The 21,289-nt window shown below is 55.1% G+C and overlaps 8 protein-coding genes across 8 annotated transcripts; 3 read left to right on the top strand and 5 right to left on the bottom strand.

Annotated features, from left to right (window-relative positions):
- Positions 1-38: 38 nt before the first annotated feature.
- Positions 39-1,011, bottom strand: NCS57_01033800 (Pre-mRNA-splicing factor cwc15; the record flags this gene model as incomplete). The annotated part of the gene is made up of 4 exons (XM_053060085.1): positions 39-92; positions 246-419; positions 476-931; positions 979-1,011. 4 exons carry the CDS (start codon positions 1,009-1,011, stop codon positions 39-41), a joined length of 717 nt encoding a protein of 238 aa, XP_052910479.1.
- Positions 1,012-1,216: 205 nt separating this feature from the next.
- NCS57_01033700 (uncharacterized protein) lies at positions 1,217-2,168 on the top strand (the record flags this gene model as incomplete). The annotated part of the gene is made up of 2 exons (XM_053060084.1): positions 1,217-1,398; positions 1,451-2,168. The coding sequence occupies exons 1-2, from the start codon at positions 1,235-1,237 to the stop codon at positions 2,166-2,168; spliced, it is 882 nt and encodes a 293-aa protein (XP_052910478.1). The 5' UTR covers positions 1,217-1,234.
- Positions 2,169-2,372: 204 nt separating this feature from the next.
- NCS57_01033600 (uncharacterized protein) lies at positions 2,373-3,070 on the bottom strand (the record flags this gene model as incomplete). Its single annotated transcript, XM_053060083.1, has 2 exons — positions 2,373-2,965; positions 3,022-3,070. 2 exons carry the CDS (start codon positions 3,068-3,070, stop codon positions 2,373-2,375), a joined length of 642 nt encoding a protein of 213 aa, XP_052910477.1.
- Positions 3,071-4,214: 1,144 nt separating this feature from the next.
- NCS57_01033500 (Sodium/hydrogen exchanger) lies at positions 4,215-6,416 on the top strand (the record flags this gene model as incomplete). Its single annotated transcript, XM_053060082.1, has 5 exons — positions 4,215-4,257; positions 4,345-4,374; positions 4,440-4,586; positions 4,649-5,305; positions 5,353-6,416. 5 exons carry the CDS (start codon positions 4,215-4,217, stop codon positions 6,414-6,416), a joined length of 1,941 nt encoding a protein of 646 aa, XP_052910476.1.
- Positions 6,417-7,088: 672 nt separating this feature from the next.
- On the bottom strand, positions 7,089-11,968 carry NCS57_01033400 (Vacuolar import and degradation protein 21; the record flags this gene model as incomplete). Its single annotated transcript, XM_053060081.1, has 4 exons — positions 7,089-8,294; positions 8,358-11,583; positions 11,677-11,829; positions 11,907-11,968. The coding sequence occupies 4 exons, from the start codon at positions 11,966-11,968 to the stop codon at positions 7,089-7,091; spliced, it is 4,647 nt and encodes a 1,548-aa protein (XP_052910475.1).
- A 1,127-nt stretch (positions 11,969-13,095) lies between these two features.
- On the top strand, positions 13,096-14,181 carry NCS57_01033300 (G-patch-2 domain-containing protein; the record flags this gene model as incomplete). The annotated part of the gene is made up of 1 exon (XM_053060080.1): positions 13,096-14,181. Exon 1 carries the CDS (start codon positions 13,117-13,119, stop codon positions 14,179-14,181), a length of 1,065 nt encoding a protein of 354 aa, XP_052910474.1. The 5' UTR covers positions 13,096-13,116.
- Positions 14,182-14,474: 293 nt separating this feature from the next.
- NCS57_01033200 (Glyco-transf-28 domain-containing protein) lies at positions 14,475-17,894 on the bottom strand (the record flags this gene model as incomplete). The annotated part of the gene is made up of 1 exon (XM_053060079.1): positions 14,475-17,894. The coding sequence occupies one exon, from the start codon at positions 17,892-17,894 to the stop codon at positions 14,475-14,477; it is 3,420 nt and encodes a 1,139-aa protein (XP_052910473.1).
- Positions 17,895-19,088: 1,194 nt separating this feature from the next.
- Positions 19,089-20,934, bottom strand: NCS57_01033100 (uncharacterized protein; the record flags this gene model as incomplete). The annotated part of the gene is made up of 2 exons (XM_053060078.1): positions 19,089-20,063; positions 20,119-20,934. The coding sequence occupies 2 exons, from the start codon at positions 20,932-20,934 to the stop codon at positions 19,089-19,091; spliced, it is 1,791 nt and encodes a 596-aa protein (XP_052910472.1).
- Between the last annotated feature and the right edge of the window lie 355 nt (positions 20,935-21,289).

Genomic DNA, 21,289 nt, shown 5'->3' with positions numbered 1-21,289 from the left:
GGGTATCTAATGTCTAAAGCGGACTGGTCTAATGTCATTTATCTAACGTACTTGCTCATGAAGCGCCTATGAAAATCGGATCGGAGGAGGTCCTAGGCCAGGAGTCAGCGAACTGTTTTTGCATCATGTACATATTTTTTCCTTGTTCCTCTCTCCAAACAAGTTTTGTAAATAGAAAATGGAGTAGACACGCAAAGGGACGGCGATGCAGATAGAAATACACAGAAAAGGGGAATAAGACTCACGTTTACGAACTCCTTCTTCTTGCCCTTGTCCTCGGTGCCGCGCGCTTGGTTCTTGAAGACGACGTCGTCATCCCATCGGCGCTTCATGTTGAAGTCTTGCTTGTTGAGGAGTGGGTTTCCGAGGGCGATGTTTCGTTCTCGGGCTTCTTGCTCTTCCTTGAGCCTCTCGGCTTCCTGCGACAGACGTTAGCAAGCCGAGCTTTTGCTGTAATAGACTCGCGCAGACGTACCTCCTTCTTCTTCCTCTCCTCTCGCTCTCTCCGCACGCGATCCAACTCTCGCTGTAGTTCCGCATCGGAATCATCATCGCTGTCGTCATCGTCATCGCTGTCTTCCTCGTCCTCCTCGCTATCGTCGTCGGCATCAATGTCCCTCGTCTCTGCTAATATCCGCCTCCTCTTTGCTTCCAGATCCTCCTCTTCGCCAGCAGCAGGTGGGAGCGACCGCTTCACGCCGCCGGAAGTGCTGGCCTCGTCGTCCTCATCGGCATCGTCCAGGAGGGCAGGGGCGCCATTCTTCTTGGAGAAATGGGCGGCTTCGGCAGCGAGGAGCTCGGCAGCGAGGTCGCGGGAGGGTCCTTCGTCGGCGTCACCGCCTTGGCCGGCCTGGCGGTACTTGAGCTGGGTGTGGGCTGGGAGAAGACGTTGATGGTAGGCAGGGCCTCGGAGGGCTTCTTTGCCACGGGCCTGTGGACATTAGCGTTTATCTTGGAGATCATAAAAGAAGTACGAACGGGATCAAACGTGGGTCTGTGAGCGGTAGTCATGGCGAAATTGCTCGATGTGTTTCTGGTGGTTGATCAAATCGATAGAAGCTGTCGCGTTGAAAGTCATGAAGACGCCCAGCGCGAGGCGTAGGCAGTGGCGCGAAGGCGGGCCCACCCGGCAGAATTTCTCGGCCATGGATCTCATAGAACCTGGAATTTCAGTTTACTTCACTCTCGCGCTGTATAACTCTGGCCCTTTCAACACACGAAAATACAAAACAACATGCCTCGAGAAGCCGAGCCGTCTCTTCCCGAGAAGACATTTCTCATTCAGGCTCTGGACGAGGGCTTGCGGCTGGACGGGAGGAAATTCGACCAGTTTCGACCTCTGGAGCTCACCTTTGGCGATGAGTATGGTGTGGCTGAGGTCAAGTATGGAAAGACGAGGTACGCGGCATTGAGCTCTTGTTTCTAGAGGAAGAGCTGACAATTTGTCTAGAGTATTAGCCAAGGTCACGGCAGAAGTCACCGTGCCCTATTCAGACCGTCCTTTCGACGGAGTTTTCACAATCACTTCAGAGCTCAGCCCCATGGTCGCCCCTTCATATGAGGTCAACCGTCCTTCACTAGAAGAAGTCCTTCTCTCGAGGCTCCTCGAGAAGACGATCCGGAGATCTGGCGCTCTCGATACCGAGTCACTATGTCTCATTGCGGGCCAGAAGTGCTGGTCCATCCGCGTTGACCTACACGTCCTCACACACGATGGAAACCTTACAGACGCGGCATGCTTGGCTGTTGTCGCAGCTCTTCGACACTTCCGAAAGCCCGACTCGAGCATTGAGGGCGAGAATCTCACAGTCTACACACCCGCGGAGAGGGAGCCCGTGCCCCTGAGTTGGCTGCACTCGCCCTTCTGCGTCACCTACAGCTTCTTTGGCGAGGAGGGCAACCAGGTGCTCGTCGACGCCAACTGGCTGGAGGAGCAGTTGCGGGTGGCCTACTGCACGTACAGCCTCAACAAGCACGGCGAGATCTGCCAGATCGCCAAGCTTGGGGGCACCTCCCTGGACGCGCCGCTGTTTATCCAGTGTGCGCAGGGCGCGCTGAACCGGTCCAAGGAGCTGAGCGATCTGGTGGATCGCAAGCTGGCCGAGGACGCCAAGCGACGAGACAAGGGAGGGTTGATGGCGGAGTTGACGGCGGAGAACGACAGGTGACGCCAATGTCTACGGGATAACGTCAAGGAAAGAGGATCAAACAAAGAAAGAAAAAATAGAAGCATGATACCCCGCACAAGATGGCAAGATGGATGCGATGCCCATGAACCCCAGTAGATACGCTTGCCAATTATCTCGCTAGCCCAGTCGCCGTCGTCGCTCGTAACCCATGATATCTACGTGTAAGGGCCGCTAATAAGTCGGCTATCGCATCACTGGTGGCCGGGACTCCTTATTCCATTGTACTCGTGTCCTTACCCACTCGATGGCCTCTTTGACACCATCGCCGGTCAAGGCGCTCATGGACAGTACCCGCGAGTCGCGGATGGCAGACCCCTTGTCTCCCTCCATGACCTTCTTGACCAAACCTTCCTTTATTCGTATCGTCTCGACACAGTCCTCGCGATCCTGCTTGTTAGCGAGGATCAACAGCGGCACGCCCTCTGTCTCCGAGTGCTGCAGGACATCCTCGAGGACGAGCCGACACTCATCTAACCTGCCACTGTTCTCCTCGTGCTCGAGGTTCCCATCGCCGATATCCGTGCTGTCTATGATGAACACTATCGCGTGGCAGCTCGCATAGTAACTCTGCCACAGTTTCCGCAGCGAGTGCTGCCCACCTACATCCCACAACTTGAGATACATGTCCTGTAAGGGGATGGTCGAGACGTTCTGGCCGACGGTTGGCACCGTCTTGAGCTTCGGTTCGGGGGCATTCGGTAGGAAGAGGGACTTGACTTGTTCGTGAAAGGTGGTCTTGCCGGCGTTGTCGAGGCCTAGGAGAATGACGGAGTATTCTGGGATGGGAACGTTAGGAAGGGAGTCGAGGGCGGAGGGTGGGATACGAGCTGACCCTCTTTACTCGTCGCATAGAGGTAAAGGCCTTTTGCGAGGTGGTACATGTTGGTCGCAAGTGCTTCAGCCAACGATACGATGCGGAAAGGAGGCAAAGAACGAGGCGCTGTGGTGAATAAGAGGCTGGCGATATCTTTGGCTGGATCCCGACAGGTTTGAACAAGGGAGCTTTTGAGGTGTGGTGCAGGTGGTCTCGCCAGGCGTTTGCGTCTCTCACTTTTAGTGGATGGAGTCGCTGAAGAGCCTCACCAGGTCCCCCCGGACCCCCACCCGGAACAGGGCCCAGGACGCGGGAGGGCCCCGCCGGGTTGCAGCTTCAGTGGAGGTGAGGTTTGGACTGGGCGCTCGCCCGTCATTGTGGCCGCGTCACTTGCTGGAGTGTCATGTTACACGGAGTCGGAGGATAGAAGATGAGGTGACACACAAACAAACACACAAACAACATCTCTGTGTCTCCCGAAGTCGAGGTGCTTCAAGATTGTTTGTCAACCATATTGAGGTACAGATCCGGAGCAGATGCGGCTGTGGCTTATTGCTAAACGGGAGCCACTATGTACCTACCGAATAAAAATCAGCTATTGAATAGGCTTAGCGTCCATCATGACGAACGAGCAAGGGAACAGTTCTTAGCCATGATGCTGCTTTGTGAGACACGTCCAGTGACCACGTTTCTCTAGATGTTCCAGGCACACGGAAGAGTAACAAATTCAATTCCAGCAATGTAAACATGAGCGTAATGGTGACAAGCACATGGCTAGAGGCATTCCGCCATCGAAATGCTACTTGATGTGGCTTAGCGGGGTTATTCTCTGCTCCTCTGCAACACCAGCATGCAGATTCTGGCCAATCACAGCTCATCTTTCTCGATAGCTGTCGGTTTCACCAGCCCAGCCTTCCTATCGCACACCAGGGCCCTCCCATTAAACACTTCTCCCTCCACCAATATCTTGGACCTGCCGCACCGCATGCGTCCTCCTCTCTTTGTTCCAGTCCCTCGAGTCATCTTTTCCATCTACAAAACCGGCCTGCGACTGCGTACTCGACCCTCTCGACTCGTCCCGTTACCCTGCGCATGTCCCCCAGTCGCAGCTTACGAGGCTCGCGCAGGGGTTTCCCGCTGCATCCCCATCCCAAGTGATCGCAACCCGACGCGCAGCGACTCGACCATTACCCTCCACAAACACATACACAATGGCTGCCTCAGAGCTCGCCGCCATGAGCATGAAGCTCCTTAGTATGCTGAACCCTTCCTCTGGCGCTTCCTGACGAGGAATGCCCGTCCATGGCCCCCGCGACGCGAGAACTGACGTATTGAACATAGAGCGAGCCGACGAAGAGTCCGACTCCGAGGGTGCGTTGCTGCGTGGCACGACCGAGACCCCATCGATCCGGACATGTACTGACGATTGTATACAGAGGGCGATTCTGCTAAGAAGGAGTTGTTCGCGGCATGGGCGCTCTTCATCTCGATCATGCTGCTCATCATCGCATTCTTGACGAGCTACTTTCTTCAGATGAAAAAGGTCACCGCGGTCCATGAGACAGTGATATCCATCTTTGCTGGTCCGTAACTTGCATCGCATGTTTACAATACGACAAAGAACTCGCGCTGATGTTTCATGTAGGAATGGTTGTCGGTCTTACGCTCCTGATAACGTCGGGCGATTCGATTCGAAACCTCATCAGCTTCGATTACCAGATCTTCTTCAACCTGCTGCTACCGCCCATCATCTTGTCCTCGGGGTACGAGCTGCATCAGGCAAACTTCTTCCGCAACATCGGTACCATCTTGACGTTTGCCTTTGCCGGTACCTTTCTCTCTGCCGTCGTCATTGGCTTGATCTTGTGGCTCTTCACTCAGCTTCCCGGTTCCTTGACAATCACTTTTGTCGACGCTATTTCCGTCGGCGCAACTCTGTCCGCTACCGATCCCGTTACTATTTTGGCCATCTTCAACACTTATAAGGTCGACCCCAAGCTGTACACCATCATCTTTGGCGAGTCCATCCTGAACGATGCTATTGCCATCGTCATCTTCGAAACTGCCCAGAAGTACAACAAGGGGGAGGCCACTAGTTACGGCCTCGTCAGCTTCTTCGAGGGTACAGGCATCTTCTTGCTGGTCTTCTTCGCCAGCATGTTCATTGGGTTCTTTGTTGGCGTAGCGACTGCCCTCCTGCTCAAGTTCACTTATTTGCGCCGAACCCCCAAGATTGAGAGTTGTCTAATCGTCTTGATCTCTTACGCCACATACTTCTTCTCGCATGGTCTCCATTTGTCTGGTATGAACTTTGATGTACCCAGTTATTTCAATGCTAATCTTGAGTAGGTATTGTGTCGTTACTCTTCTGTGGTATCACCATGAAGCACTATGCCTATTTCAATATGTCGAGACGCACGCAGCTTACTACCAAGTTCATCTTCCAGATTTCGTCACAGCTGTCGGAAAACTTCATCTTCATCTACCTAGGCCTGGCTTTGTTCACCGATAACGCCCTGCAATTCCAGCCACCCCTCATCATTGTCACGATCCTGGCTGTCTGCGCTGCCAGATGGGTCGCCGTGTTCCCTCTGTCCAAGGCTATCAACTGGTTCATTCGGTACCGCGCCCAGAGACGAGGTATGGAGGTGGGCGATGAGCTGCCTTACAACTACCAGGCCATGCTCTTCTGGGCTGGTCTACGCGGAGCCGTCGGCGTGGCCCTGGCTGCCCTTCTCACTGGCGAGAACTCGTACGCGCTGAGAGCCACTGTGCTGGTTGTGGTTGTGCTTACCGTCATCATCTTTGGCGGTACAACAGCGAGAATGCTTGAGATTCTTGGAATCCGAACTGGAGTTGTGGAGGAGATTGACAGTGATGATGAGTTTGATATTGAGACCTTTGGCGGTGGTCTCCAGGTTAAGCGCTCCGGGACTGGCATCGGCTATAACCCGCGCAGGAACGGCAGCGTCGCCCTCAGTGCCTTGGAGGCGGGTCAGTCGGCTAGCTACGTATCTGGTGCCTCTTCACCACATACTGGAGCTCGGCCTGCGAGCAAGAGCCGGAAGAACTCGATGCGTTATCCGGATGAGCTGGAGCGCTCTGATCTCCTCCGCGCCGATGATTCTGACATTGGCAGCGACATTGACACGTCTGACCTCCCGCCGCCAGCACGCCGCTCGCCACACCCGCGAGCTAGTCCTGCTCCCCCATCGCGGCCTGATAGCGCATTCGCTACTCCCACGACAGAGACGCCGGGAGGCCAGCCTATCACGGCAACCGGTGCCATCAGACAGCTCTGGGCCGCCGAAGACCCTGCCAGCGTATTCCACCAGCTGGACGAGGACTTCATCAAGCCCAAGCTGCTTCTACAGGGCGACAGCTCACGGGGCGGTAATGGTGGGCCGAGTTGAACGAGGGTTGCTGTGGGATTGGGTGACGGCTACTGTTGGAATTATAGGGGCTCCCGCTTGACGTCGGGATGTACTGTGTTATGTGCATGACATGATTGGCGTTGGGTTAGTATAGACTTTCCATTTATGACACAAGATAAATGATCGGTTTAGTCCATGACAAAGTTGCTCAGGGGTGCGTGTGTTAGTCCTTTACCAAGTGCAATTCCGTGATGCAGTAATACCGCTTGGAGAACCCCTGATAGTGTAGACGCCAGGTTGCAACATAGCATACAGGTACACATATTTAAAGTCATGCCCAAGTTCAGGAACACATAATAGATGCACGATGCTTCGAGGCACAAAGGTTGTACCATATTTGATAGGGGTGGTATTTTAGAGCGTTGACAAAGGCTCTCATCTCGAGAGGTTAAGCAGCCAAGCCGTCCATTCATCCGATCCATCCATCCATCGGCTTGACTGCTCACCTCGACACGGATTAATATTGATAGTTACATATGTTCCAGCCATCGTCTCATACAATAGCGGGTTCCGAATCAGAATGCCTATTCTCGCTTGCTTGCTCTCATCACATAAAAAATCACTGCGCCTCGGTATGTCGTTCCCATGTACTGCACCGCACTTGACACTCTTTGACAACTACAACAATGACCCTCGAGCCCCATTGACAACTCACTTGCCCGCCGATGGTGTCGCACTGCCGCTCGCCTGCCGCTGATGCTGCTGTTGTTGCTGCTGCTGCGGAGTCGGTTGTTGCTGAGGCTGCGGCTGCTGAGGTTTCTGCGGCTGAGCCTGCTGTGCCTGCTGTTGAGCTTGCGGCTGAGGTTGGGCCTGCTTTTGTTGAGGCTGGGCTTGCGCCTGGTGTTGTTGAGCTTGGTGTTGTGCTTGTTGCTGATGCGCCTGTTGATGCTGCTGTCCAGGACTGCCAGCCGCCTGACTCGCCTGCTGTTGCTGCTGCTGTCGAAGAAGAGCGGCATATTGATGAGGGCTCGTAGTGGCCGCAATGCTGCCAGCGAGGGCACCCTGACCATTAGCAGCGCCGGCCGCAGCGTTCATGGCCGACTGCCGCTGTGCCATCATGGCGCGCGTCAAGTGCTCAGTGGCCAGCTGACGAGCCTGTTCAGGAGTAATGTTGGGATTCTTAGCTCGGAACTGCCCCTCGAGCTGCGCAAGCTGGTTGGCAATACTAGCTGGAAGCTGTGGTTGCGGTCGTGGAGCAAGCGAGCCGGCAGGGCCAGATGGCATATGAAGCCCGTTGGCCTGTGGCGCCGCGCCATTGTGATTACTGGCGTTGAACGAGGCCATCATGGCCTGGGCATTGTTAATGAAGTTCTGCTGGCTCATGGCAGTTGCGTTGATGCCATTGACTCCATTCCGCATGTTAGGGGGCGGGCTTTGCTGAGAGCCTGCCGTTCCCTGTCCAGGGGTTCCAGGTCCGCCTTGCTGCATCTGGACAGCGGCTCGTTGCTGCTCCGAGATGCGCTGTGCACGCATCATCAGATTAACATCAGGCTGTGGGTTCGGCATAGGCATGCGGCCATGTTGGCCCTGTAGAGCCTGCATCTGAGCTTGCTGTACACCTGTCATCTGGTTCGGTGGCACCAAACCGCCAGCCATGTGTGATGGAACACCTCCCATACCATTAGCCGGAGACTGCATTGGCATCCGAGCACGGTTCTGCCCGGCCGCCATGGCTGCTGCTGCGGCAAGTTGGTTAGGAACATTAACACGACCAGCACCATTCATGCCGTTAGCTGCGGTAGCCACTGCTGCCGCCGCCGCTGCAGCCACTTGAGCTGAAGTCTGGGCGGCTTGGGCAACACCGGGAGTGCCAGCCATCTGGGCAGCTTGACCTTGGGCTCTGGCTTGCAAGGCAGCCTGAAAAGGGGTTAGCATCCATCCACTGTCATGGTCATATGTGTTGGCCGCATTGCTACTTACTCGTCGTTGAGCTTCTTGCCTTGACGCATACTGCGCCATCTTTTCTGCCAGAGCTTGGTCGCGCTCCCATCGAAGTAAGCTGTAGTCTCTTGGGGTCTTGGTTGGGCGTTGCGACATGGGGTCGTTGGTCTTCTTGTTGGCCGCGTTCTGTGATGCCGTGTGCTGCTGCTTCTGAATCGTCGTCTCCCGCTTCTTGGCCAGTTTCCGCATAGCATCGATCATGGTGAGGTGCTTCTGGTTACGACGTCTCTCCACCCGCATAGGTGTGGATGGTCGTCTTCGCACAGGAGTCACCGCACCGCCAGAGGCGCTGGCTTGCTGCGCGGCAATCTGGTTCTGCTGCATGATGACACGCTGGGCGGCCTCGATTCGGCTGTTGTAAGCCTTGAAGTACTGCGTCTTTTGCATGTCTGATGGGAGCCCTTCGAGATTGATCCACCTCTCGAAGCACTCCCACGGTGTTCGTCTCTCAGCTCCCGATGTAAAGAGGGACTTGGGGGTCAAGAGACTAGAGATAAGGGACCAATTGTAGGAATACTCTCGAACCAGAGAGCGTAACTCGTCGTCCTCGGCCAGTGTCCACTGCGACGGGCTGCGACCCTCGTAGAAGCTCTGCAAGGGCATAGGATGCTCCGATGGAGGCCTGAACTGATGGCCAGCGTGTAACCTATCACGAATGTGCTTCATTTCAGGGTTAAATAGAGCCACCTCGTTAGTCTCTGCGGGCAGAGGGAGGCTTGGTGACGGATCGTTGCTAACAAAGGCAGTCTCGCCCTCGTCCTCAGAATCCTCGTTCTGGTAATCAAAACGACTGCGTTTCCTCGGAGGGCCGTCCACGACCAGCTTCATGTGACCCTCAACATATTTGCTGAGAGGGAGAGCTGGTCGTCGCCAATGAGCATCCGGATCCCACTCAGGGCCGGTGAGGTCAAACTTGGGTACTTGAAGGGGCGTCCCATACATAGGAAGCTCCTCCAGTAACTGGTCTGCAGCAGCCGTTCGACGCAAACCAAAGATGACATCGTCTTCTTGGAGCGTGAAAATGGCCGACGGTGCAACCGTCTCGGGGAAGACTTCCATCAGCTCATCCAGATTCTCTGGCGATTCAACATCTCCAGAAGAGACGAGGTCAGGAGTCGGTTGGCTTTCAGCGTCACCAACAGTCTCGCCAACAGCATCGCCCATTGATACATCAGTCGATTGCTGGGGTTTGGGAGGGATAACAGCTGGAACCTGCAGATATTTCCGTTCTTCGGGCGTTGCCCCGTGCCATTCCGCACAGGCATACGCAAGATTCTTAGCGATGGCTCGCTTCCATTTACGCTCCTCCCTGAAATCCGTTCGCATCCATTTCATCTCCTGTAGCATCACATCCCAATGAGTCGGTGGCCGCGTCGGCTCAGGGCAGCGCTTGGGCTGTCGCAGAGACCATTTGTCATGTTGCTGGAGGTGATATACTCGTCGTAAAACCTTGCAGGCCTGGTGATCTTGGATAGCAAGGTTGGCGTCGGGGGTCGTGACGGTTTTGTTCGCGGTGTAGAGGATCTTCTCAATGGGCTGCATCCATGAGGAGCTGCCCGCGAAGCCCTGGACGAACAGAGGGGTGTAGTAGTCTTCGGTAGGTTGGATAGTATCGCGCTGGCTGGGGACCATGGCCTTCTCCTCCACTCGCTTGGGCTGCTTTCCAAACACAACTGTCGAGGGCTGGCTCCTGGATCTTTGTCTCCGATGGACCGAAAGGTGACGGTGTCTCAAGCTGGGCGACTTGGGAGTAGAAGTCAAGGGTGTCAACTGGTTCTCGACGCTCTTGGTAGTTGCAACGGGCTCCAGAGTAGGTGTTTGCCGAGGTGTTTCGCCAACAATCTCACTGACCGACTTGGGGCGCATAGCACCAGAGGAAACTCTGGTGACGGCACGCTCGGTTTTCGGCGGGGTGTCCTTGGGTTTTATTTCGGCCGCCACAGGTGTCGGTGTTGACGGAGCATCAGATGGGTTGACTTTCTCTGGTAGCCCGGCTGCTTCGCTTTGACTTTCAGCACTTGCGTTAGGTTCAGGTACGTCAACGTCCATTTGTTCAGGCTCCTCCTCCTGGCTGTCAGGAATCTCCTTGTTCATGGGCACATCCGCACTTGGTACGCTTTCTGACACAACCTTGGCATCAGAGGCCGGCTGTACATCTTCCGTCTTCGTTTGCTCAATCGTCTTTGGAGCAGGAACAGAAGCAGGAGGAGACGCCACATCATCTGTATCCGCCATAGTACTATCCTCTTGCGCCGGAGCTGCAGCTGGGGTAGGGCTTGACTTGGGAGCAACAGTCGCCGCTGCCGCCGCCGCCGCTGCTGCTGCTTCTGCCGCTGCATTCGATCGGATAGATTCCTGGAGCAACTGTGCCTCGGCCGAGTCTGGGGGCGCATTCAGCACTCGGTTTTGCAAGTCCTCGGGTGACGCTACACGCTCAGCACGATTAGTTTCGGCATCCCTTTCATCCACATCATCTCCGGCCTTCTTATCCTCAACAGGTTCCGAGAAAGAAGGTCCCTCATGCTCCGGGCTCGTGTCCGTTGAGGCATCATGGACAGCAGGCGTAGTTGCGCTCTGCGCTGTTGACCCAGGAGAAGACATAGCATCCGAAGTACGAACAGCATCCGTAGGGGGTTTAATCGACAATGCGGTCGGTCCAGGCCCAGCTGTAGTCGCTCCCGTCCCTTGGGCAGGCTTGCCCAACGTGGAGGTTCCGTTCTGAGCGCCATCGCCTTTGGTTCCTGGTTGAAAGGTGACTTGAGGCTGTCGCGGTACGGGTGCGGTCTCAGGAGCAGGAGAAGAGCTCGCTACAGTCGGCGTTGGCTTCGCGATAGCATTGGCAGGAGCGGGCGCAGAACCGTTTGTCGGGATGGGCTTTTCGACACCGTTCGTAATCGGTGGTGCGACTTGACTGGCTTGCGACGGTTCTTGTGGGACACTGGGAGTTTTCGGAGTCTGCGTCAATGGTCTGGGCGTCGAGGGTTTCTGTTGAAGGTGGCCATCGTCGGCTTTCGTGGGTGGAAGCGTTCCATTCGACTTTCCTTCATCCTTCGTCTTTACCAACTCTTGTTTGTTCACGTCCTCCACCGAGTGGGGTTGCGCCGACTCTTTCGCAATGAATACCGATTTAGCAAGCGATTTCTTAAGGGTCTCGAGGGAGATTGTCGGTCTCGGAGGGATGTTGACCTCGTTCAACGTCTTGCCTCTGCTTTGCGGTTAGCACAATGGATTCAACATGGCAGCAGCAAACGCGCGCAGAATGTCGACGAAAGGTGTCGGATCAATTGTTGCAACATACTGGAAGATGTCATTGGCTTGCAAGAACTGCCATTCGGCTGGTGTTGTGGTCGGCGCGTCGGGGTTGGTCAAGACTGGATGGGGCAGACCCTCAGACTGTGTCGCGACAGCGAACAACTCGCGAAGCTTTCGCTTCCGCGACGTCACAATTGAACTGATGCAGGTCAGCACGCCGAAAATTATATCGATCGAGTCGGAAAAATGAGCTCTTTCAAATGAACCGCAACTGACCTGCACTCATTGCGCTTAGATTGAAGCAGCCTCGATAGGTCGGCAGGTCCGACCTCAGTCATAGCATCGGCGGTCGCGACATCCGTTTTCGGGCGAAACGGACGTGGCAGAGAAAAGAGCGAGGTCGTCCGAGATGAATGCACGCGTCCCAGACGATGGAAAGGGTTGGTGTTGATTGATTATGGAGTGTCGTTGTCGACGGCGACGTCGTGGGAGGGCGTCAAAAAATTTGTCCTTGGGGTGACGATACCCGTGATTGCTTGGTGGTTTGGGGCCGACTTGGACCTGGGGGCGCTGAAGGCAGTGGAGTTTTGCTGAGGGGCGGACGCTGGGGGAGGATGAGAGGAGAGGGTTTGCAGGTGCTAGGGGCGGGCTTAGGGGCGACAAACAACCAGGCTCCAGGGAGTTAGTGGGCTGGATAGTGGGTGTAGTGCGAGTGGTGCGTAGGTGTGCAAGTGGAAGAGTGCAAGGTTTTGGATAAGCGCAAGGTTAATGCAGAAGCGGAGGCAGGCGGAGGCAGAGGAAAGAGGAGAGTCAAATTTCTTATCAGCAGCATGGAACGAAAGGGGATAAGAACTGGACGGGGGGAAATGGATGTTGGATGGGGAGCGGAGGGGACGGGAGGCAGCAGGGTTGGGTGGATTCCGCACTGTGCCATGATTCGTGGGTCTTTGATGAAGTCCTTAACAGATTTCTGCCTGAATGCCACGCCAAGTGCGCTAGTAGGCTTGTGGTCGGCGTCATGGAAAGGGGGGTTAGCGGACCCATGCGCCCAACAGAACAGTGTGGGTTTCGGTGCGCAACCAGTCGCACGCACTATGCTCGTCTTTTATCGGTTCCAGGTTGTTAGGCACCCGGCCATCCGCATTCAGCTTGTTGAAGCAAACGAGAGAGGGCCAGATGCACCAAGTATTATCATGTTTTCCCAAGTAAAATGATGTGTTTGTCGTCCTGCAGATAATTAATCAAAAATTCAATAATGTTGTAACAGCCACCCATTTTCTTTCAGCCCCTGCCGAGAACAAAGACTGGACGGACGGACACTCACGGCTTACAGAACTAACACGCCCAGCCACATTATGTGTGCCACAGACACGAGCCACATATCCGTCTGCCTGCCTGACGTACTTCCAAAAATACAGCCTCACGCCGTCCTCACCCTTCCTACAAACACAAAAATATCTGCACCCCTTCAACACAACTACGCACAATGTCGGAAGGGAACAAGGCTGCCGCGCCGCGGATAGCCATCAAGTTTGGAGCTCCATCGAACAATAATTCAAAGAAACTTTCGAGACCGAACCCGCCCTCTGCCCTTGGCAAGAGACCTCGGTCACACGCCTTGGGAGGCGCCTCCGATTCCGAATCCGACGACGATCAACACCGAGGACGACATGAGAAGATTACGGGGTTCGGCGTGGACGGTGCAGAGACGGAGCGCAAGGCCAAGGACGCAAGAACAGAAAAGAAGGAATATGTCATCGCCAGGCAACCGAACCGCGACTGGAGGTCGGAGGTGAAGGCGCAAAAGAAGGGAAAGAATTTGCTCCCAGAAGAAGCGAGGGCGCAGCAGGCCGGCGTGTCTGTCGAGACAGAGCCGGCGGATCAGGACAAGGGGCTCAAATGGGGTCTTACGATTAAGGAGAAGGCTATCGAGGATGGGCAAGGAGACGCTGAACCCGAAGCCACCGAGGATGCGGCCCCCAAGGATGACGCGAGCAAGGAACCACCACCTAAACGGACGGCAGATGACGAGGCCATGGACGCGCTATTGGGCAACAAGGTCGAAGACGAAAAGGTCATTCATCCAAACGAGGAGGATGCTTACCTCCGCGACATCAAGGAAACTGGAGAGGCATCTACACTCGACGACTATGAAGCCATGCCTGTGGAGGAGTTTGGTGCGGCCCTCCTCCGCGGTATGGGCTGGGATGGCAAACCACGCGGCGCAGTGAAGGAAGTCAAGCGACGCCCGAACCGACTTGGCCTTGGAGCAAAGGAGCTCAAGGAGGCTGAAGACCTGGGTGGGTGGAATCAGGGCGGCAAGAAGAACCGCCGGCCACGTTTGGACGAATACCGCCGAGAAGAGAATAAGCGCAAGGACAGCCGACGTCACGAGGATAGCTACAAGCGCGAGCGCGAGAGGGAGAGGGAGCGAGACAGGCACGGCCACCGTGATCGTGACCGTGACCGTGACCATGACAGGGCCAGGGACTACGACCGACATCGAGATCGAGATCGTCACCGAGACTATGATCGGGACCGGCGGCGATAAGCACTCGAGGCTATTCTCTGACAGAGCCCCCCCCCCGCCCTTTCCCCAACTCAATTCTACCAGGCGTCAACATATTTATAGCACCATGGCATTTTACATAGACCGGCCATACTCTCTACGAACCAACTATTGGGTTCCACGAACCACCAGCACGTAAGAATGGCTCTTCTACACGGTGCATGAAACTTGTGAACTCACATTACTCATTCTAGTTGATACTGAGCTGCCTGGGTATAAATGTATCTCATCTAGAGAATTCCAACGCCTCGCTGTTACTGACAAAGAGCCGCATCCTAACAACTTCCCGGAACAAGCAGCCTGTCTCCCTGGGCAGACTCCTGCTGACTCTGACCGGTCTCCTGTTTCTCTGGCGAGAATGCCCGCTTCCGGTCTTCACTCCTCTTGGCCAAATTAAGCGATCTTCGAATAGAGACGCTGCGTTTCTCGCCTCTCTTCTCTCCGTCACGGCCCCTTCCTCGCTCCGGGCTCAGGACATCCTCCAAGGTTTCGCCCTTCTTCAACGCCTCCAGGGATTTCTTTGCGGTGTCGACGTCTTCGAAGAGGGCGCCTGTGTCGAGGAGTACCCTATCGATATGCCCGACAAGGCCTCGTTGCCGCTCTACATTCTTGACCATCTCGCAGAGGTCCTTCATGACGTGCCATCCCTCAACAACCTCCTTTGCGAGGTCCTTCCGCCTGTCATCTGGGAGATCCTTGATTTCCCTCTGCCCTTGGACGATGCGAGCACGACGGATCAACTTTTGTGGCGTCTTGGATCGTTCAGCTTGCTTGACCACACCTTTGAGTGTGTATCCGACGGGCCCCACGATGGCAGCAAGATTCTTGAGGACCAGTCCCGTCAGGCCCATACCTGTTCCTTTGACAAACCCGATCGCGCCATTTTGCTTCGCGCCTCGGATCGGAAGGCGAACCACACCAGTGAAGCCATCGTAGACACCGTAAACAAGCTCGAAGCGCGCCGCCCGAAGGCCAGAACGGAAGCCCGTCACTCGAGGCGGCCGTCGGACAGTGTCATCTCCGTACAGACGAGGAGCGTTGTGGAATCCCTGAGCCAGGGCCATTGAAAGATCTACCGGTGCCTTTGCAATGGCAGTCGCTGTCCTTTCAACGCCGTTTGCCACGTCGCCGACATACTGGCCTCTGGTTTCGCCGATTGTCGTCTCAGTGTGGAGGGATGCAGCGTCCACAGGGTCATCCGAGTCAGCTGCGTCGTTTTCTGCCCCATTGCCGTTCATCTTTGCCTGCTCCTTGGAGCTAGACTTGGGTCCTTTCTTACCCTTCTTCTTTCTCCGGGATCTCGTCCTCTTCGCCCAGTGATACGGAACACTGACGATACCGGTAAACGCCTCGCCAACTGTGCCGGCGATCGATCCTGCAACTCCTGTAACCGGCTCACCAGGGCCCTCGAAGTCATTCCACTCGGCATGCCTGATCAACCTCAGGCGTTTCCAACTAAGGAGGCCGTTGTCCACTAGGATATCTGCCGCCAACGGACTGAGTCTGACGCGAGTGCCCTTCAACTCCCAGACGGCGGTTTGGTTTTTGAGAATAGAGCATCGCAAGATGCTTGGATCCTTGAGGTTCAATTGTCTGTGGAACTCCTTGACGGCATTCGTCGCTCCATCACCCTCTTCCGCAATGCGCTTGGCAATTTCTCCTGCAGCGTCCCTGGCCTTGTCGGTGAGACAGAATTTGATGCCCTCGGCCAGCTTCTCAGGACTTAAGTGCTTGTAGGGGACTGGCTCAGGGCCAACGTCTGCGCTGCTTACCATCTTGCCCCAGAAGTGCTGGTCACCAAAGAAGGGGACGATCATGGTTGGCTTTCCGCATTTGAGAGCTATGGCCGTTGTCCCTGCGCCTCCATGGATGACACACGCCTTGACTCTCGGGAAGAGCCAGTCATGAGGCGTGTTGTCGAGCATGAAGATGTTGTCTGGGACATCATCGCCGCCAAGTCCGCCCCAGCCTTTGGAGACCAAGGCACGAACACCCGCCATCTCAACGGCCTTGAAGATCATTTGGGTGAATCTATCAGGATCGTCCACAACGATTGAACCAAAGCCAATATAAATGGGAGCTTCGCCAGCCTCCAGAAAGTCCTCGAGTTCTTTGGGGGGTTTAAAAGTTGAGGCCAGGTCGAGAAAGACGAAGCCGGACACGTCGATTTCGCTTCCCCAGTCTTCCGGCTTCGGCACCAGACCTGGTGACCACAGGTATGTAAACGGAACATGGAGTCGATATGTGGCACCAGGGGCCCAAAGGGTTGAGACGGGATCCAGGGCCAGCGTCTTGACACGAAATTCGTTGACCAGATCGCCAAGGCCTTGCCAGACCATCATCTCAACCAAAGGATATGAGATGAAGTTGGTATATCCAGCATCGACATTGGAATTCTTGATGCTCGCCAAAGGATGAGGGAAGGCTTGCGTTGGAGTGTAAGGGAAGGTAAACATTAGGTGCACGGGTATGCCCAGAGCCTCAGCGCAGTGAATGTGTGCGAAGCTAGGGGGGTTGGCGATGATAGCGTCGGCCACGAAGGGGTCCTTCTCGCCCATCATCTTCAGATTTTGTCGATCCGACTCGTCATCCGTCGCGTTGATACAAGCACGCCAGAAACCATCAAACATCTCAGCCATGGCAGCACGACGTCTCCCGATGTCGCCGGCCTTGACCGTCTCTAGTGTCGGGATCAGGCCGGGGTTCTTGACCATGAAGGCCATCAGCTCGGATGGGTCGCCGCCAACAGAGAAGAACTCCAGGCCTGAGTCCTTCTCAACAAAGTCACGGAATGCAGGATGCGTGGCGATGCGCACGCGGTGTCCGTAGTCCTCCTTGAGAACTTTGCCGATCTTGAGGAATGGCTGGGCATCTCCTCGCGAGCCAATGACCATGATGACGATGTTCAGTCGTGAGCGAGGCTTTGTGTCCGCGATCGAAGCAGAAGATGAGCGTAATCCGTCAGGCAGTCTGATCTCTGGCACTTGATGCCCTTGGTCGTCTCTCGTGGATGAAACCTTGTTCATGGCGGCCCCCAGAGCCTTGGCCAGATATCCGGTGCCCGCCGTCTCGTTAACTGTGATGCGCAGACGGCCATCCTTCTTCACTTTTCCGGTCGTGCGATAGTTCTGGTTGCCAACATTGAACCGACGGTATCTATCCTCGTCTTCGTTCGCAGCAGCCATCTTCTCGTGGGCCCTCCGCCTCTGTTCTTGGTCGGATACGTCCTGGCCGTCATCCTCGTTCAGGGAACTGGAGCTGGAGCTGGAATCCGACCGTGTACCTTCCCAGATGGCCTTGTTAAGGTATGATGTGCCGGCCCTGGCGGGACCTGGTCGGAAGAAAGAGTGTTGTCGGTGGTTGCGCCGTAGCTGCTCCGTCTGCCACGTCTTGGTAGGCTTTGGTCGGGTCTGGGATTGAGATGTTGCAAGTCGAGTCGAAGCGTCCGATACAAGCCCGGGCTCTGATCTTATGCGCGGTCTTCCGTCATCAGCACTCGCATTCTTGCCCGCGTGTTTGGGGGACTGTGGGCTTTCGGGGGAGTCGACTGCGGGAGGTATGTGGCCAGGAAAGGCGACATGGCCCTCTGGATGTGTTACCAGGGTCGTTCGTCGTTGGTCGCCGTCGTGTTGCTCAGTCGTCTCAAGCTTGACATGAGCATCGTCGTCGCTCAGATCGTGTCGTTGCTGATCCATGTTGTAATGTGTTGATGCGTCTCGCGCAAACTTGTCGAGAGCTCGTCGCGGTTTCCAGCTCTAGGTAGGTGAGAAACGTGTCGTAGTCGCCGTGTCAGTGTCAACAGTAGCAGCTGTTCATGACAAGTAAAAGCAAAGGCCGTGAACGGTCATGGTTCGTGTCGCATCTCCAAGCTGTAACTCACATTCACCAGGGGAAATACTAAAAAGAAACCAAGGTCCTCCCCCCCCTTCTTTATGAACTATGAATTACTAGCCCTTCAGCCCAGGGGCAAGCTCGCTCCCGTTCCTCCTTCCTTCCCGTCGACGGGTTTCTGGTTTCCTCGCATGGACGGTGACGTCACGTTCCGTCGCATGTGGCTTGGTGCTCTGGCTCTTGTTAGTTTGGTGGCCCGCGAGCTTAAAATTGGGCGGGCGGCAAGGAACAGGCCGAGGAGCCGAGCAAATCGTCGATGATGAACCGCTAATTTACAAGATGATGCATCTTTATTTGCTGCTGTAGAACATCTCGTGATGCATTTCTCATTTGGGCCTCTTGGAAGAGGCGGTACTCAAGCCATTGCTCTCACTACTTGGCTCTCATGACTGACTGACACGTCCGTCATGACGTACCTCTTTCAAAGTCCAGCCAGCAAATCACCCGTTACATATTCACCAGCCACCAACGCGGCAGCCAGCTTGGCATCGGCTCACAGGAGCCGGTCAATTGGTCATTGTCTCAGTTGATTCGAGATCTTGACGAGGTCTGACCTTGGCAGCGGCCACGGAGGAAACGCTCCGGTATGTTTACTTGTTGGCTACCTACCCTACACTCACATGAAATGTCATCAAATTTCACGAACTCGCATTGATAGGTTGTCATTGCTTGGCTCGGGGGATTTATATATCTATTTACTTCTCATCTCATAAGTGATATATAATGGATTGTATGTCGAAAACGCCGACTATAGCAAAAGCCGATTCGTTGAGTTCCATGACACTACAACATGACACCAAGGTTCATGTACACCTCACCAAAACACCACTCATAAGACCAACTCAGAAACAACGGTGCCTGCCCTTGATTCAAGTCTGACAACTTCTCTAATACACCCATCGATACAGTCATCAGTCATGTTTCCCAGTTCGCCATGTGCCACGCCATAATACAGTTCCCACACGCCGCCAAGCCAAATATTCATCTTTTGCAATGTTCTACTGCAAAGGAACCCGTTCCAACGTGTCCGTCAAGATGCCCAGTTGCATCAACACCTCGCCCTCTACGTCTTGCCCGTCAAGCTCCTTCTTCTCTACTGCCTCTCTGAGCTTCTTGGCTGCGGATAACAAGGGGTTGACGTATCGATGCTCTATCGCCGCTGCCATTCCTGCTGGAGCGAGGTCCTTGTAGTCCTGTCCACCAAAGAGGAAGAGGGCAAAGTTGGCCACTTGAAGGTGGAATGGGGCGTTTTGCACCCAGTACTCCCATAGTTCCACCGAATCCGTATCATTCAGGTACACAAGATCCTGAAAGAGTGTGTACTGGAGTCCGTCAAGGCACTCTGGAGTGGCAAATCGACCCTTGGAACCAGCCTTGCGGGCCGCAATCATCTCTTCCCGTAGCCATGTCACGGCGCATGCTTGCAGAGATGAAAACATGCAATTCTCCAACAAGTCTTCCAGGATGCTTAGTCTGTCCTCTTCGTCGGGATCCGAGTGAAGTATTAGCCCTGCCATCACGGTGGCTGCATTTCGAACCCGCAATGAGGGATGAAAGACAGAGACGAGCGTTAGAAGGTGGTGGTATGACATGAAGTCGACGCCCTTCTCAGCACTGGGCCCAACCAAGCGCTTCTGGTCATTGAGCCAGAGCGCAATAACAATCAATGCCTCGACGGTACCGGGATTGCCCACGATCTGCGCCTGAGGTTCGTCTCCAAGGAATCGCTTCAACAACGTATGATGCTCAGGGAAGATGTTGACGTCGGGCTGGTCGTAATCGGCATCGAAAATATCGGATGCAAACATGCGGTAGGCTGTCAGACAGAGGAAGCCACCTGTCGACAACTTGATGGCATCGGGGTTCTTGGGGTCAGGCTCAACCGACAGGGGATTTTTGGAGATTGGAGCCTCCAAAGCCTTCTTGACCTCTGCTGAGGGCATCTTCGAAAGACCCAAGTCACGGGCAACAGCCTGGAGCGAGCGTGTTAGCGACAAACGAACCAATACCATGAAAAAGCCAACTCACCACCAACTGCCCGACCAAGGCGTCCCTGGCCTGAAGCTCTTCCACCTGCTTGAACGCTTGCAGCATAGTCGGTCGTCCAGGCACGATCTTCTCTGGGGTGCAGTACTCCAACAGTCTCGACGCCCATTCCATGCTGTTCGAGTTGACATATGCTTCAAGGATACTGGTAATGAAAGACTGGAGAAGTCTGGCGACGAGTTCAGGCTCGCCTGGGCTCTGGCCGGCATCCGCCTCGGGGTCGGGAGCGCTCTTGGAAAGGTCGGTCTCTTGGAAAGGCGTCTCTAGCTTGGTGCTGGATTGCCGTGTGGGCAGTGGTGGGCGCTTTCTCCCAGAGAGGGACCGCACAAGGTCAATAACCGCGGCTGTGGTCTCAGCACCCCGAGGGTTGTATGCTCGGTAGACTGTCTGTAGTGTGGAGTGGAGGAATCGCGAGGGCGCCTTGACCTGAAGTCTTCTGTGCAGGATGCTCAACATGCCGACCAGAGTGATGAACTTGGCGCTCGCTGAAGCATCTCCGGCCTCTGCGGATTCCGAGTTGGAGTCGAGGACCTCAAGGACCTTGATGATGACCTCGCGCGGGTTCCCAAGGCGGGCGATGGTCTCGAGACAGGTCTCGCTGCCGGGAACGGAGATGAGCATCTCTACAAGGTCCCAGCCAATGTCATTTGTGAGCTCGGCATCTTCGAGGATCTCGTGGAGTGCTGGGAGGACTTCGGGGGATAGGTGCGTCTCGACGATGGTAAGGTATGTGAAGGCGTCGGTGGCGGGAGGGCGGGACTCCTGGAGCCGCTTGATGGCTTCCTCGACGGACACCATGATAAATTCTTGTCGTCGCACTCTCTTAAATGATAATTCTTGTGGAGAGAATCTCTATTTTCCGTCTCACGTGGTGCTTAGGCTGTAAGCTGTTCGCAGTCGAGTTGACCCAGGAGCTCTGCCGCCAGCTTGGAGGGGTCGGGTCGCTGACGACGCAAAGACGGTTAGAACGAGGGACGAAAGTTGCTGGCAGAGGGAAAGAAGACAAGGAAGAAAACAGCACAGGAGAAGGAAAAGGATGACAATCCCCTGATGGGCCGTTTTTTGTGGTCTGTTGAATGTATGTATGTATGTGTTGGAGGAGGAGGAAACGAAACATGCGAGGAGGGATGACGAGGGCCTGCCCGATGCTGGT

This window comes from Fusarium keratoplasticum, chromosome 8, assembly GCF_025433545.1.
Source record: "Fusarium keratoplasticum isolate Fu6.1 chromosome 8, whole genome shotgun sequence".
Classification (NCBI taxonomy): Eukaryota; Fungi; Ascomycota; class Sordariomycetes; order Hypocreales; family Nectriaceae; genus Fusarium; species Fusarium keratoplasticum.
The sequence above is the reverse complement of the archived record's forward strand: the minus strand, read 5'-3'. Positions and strand labels throughout refer to the sequence as shown.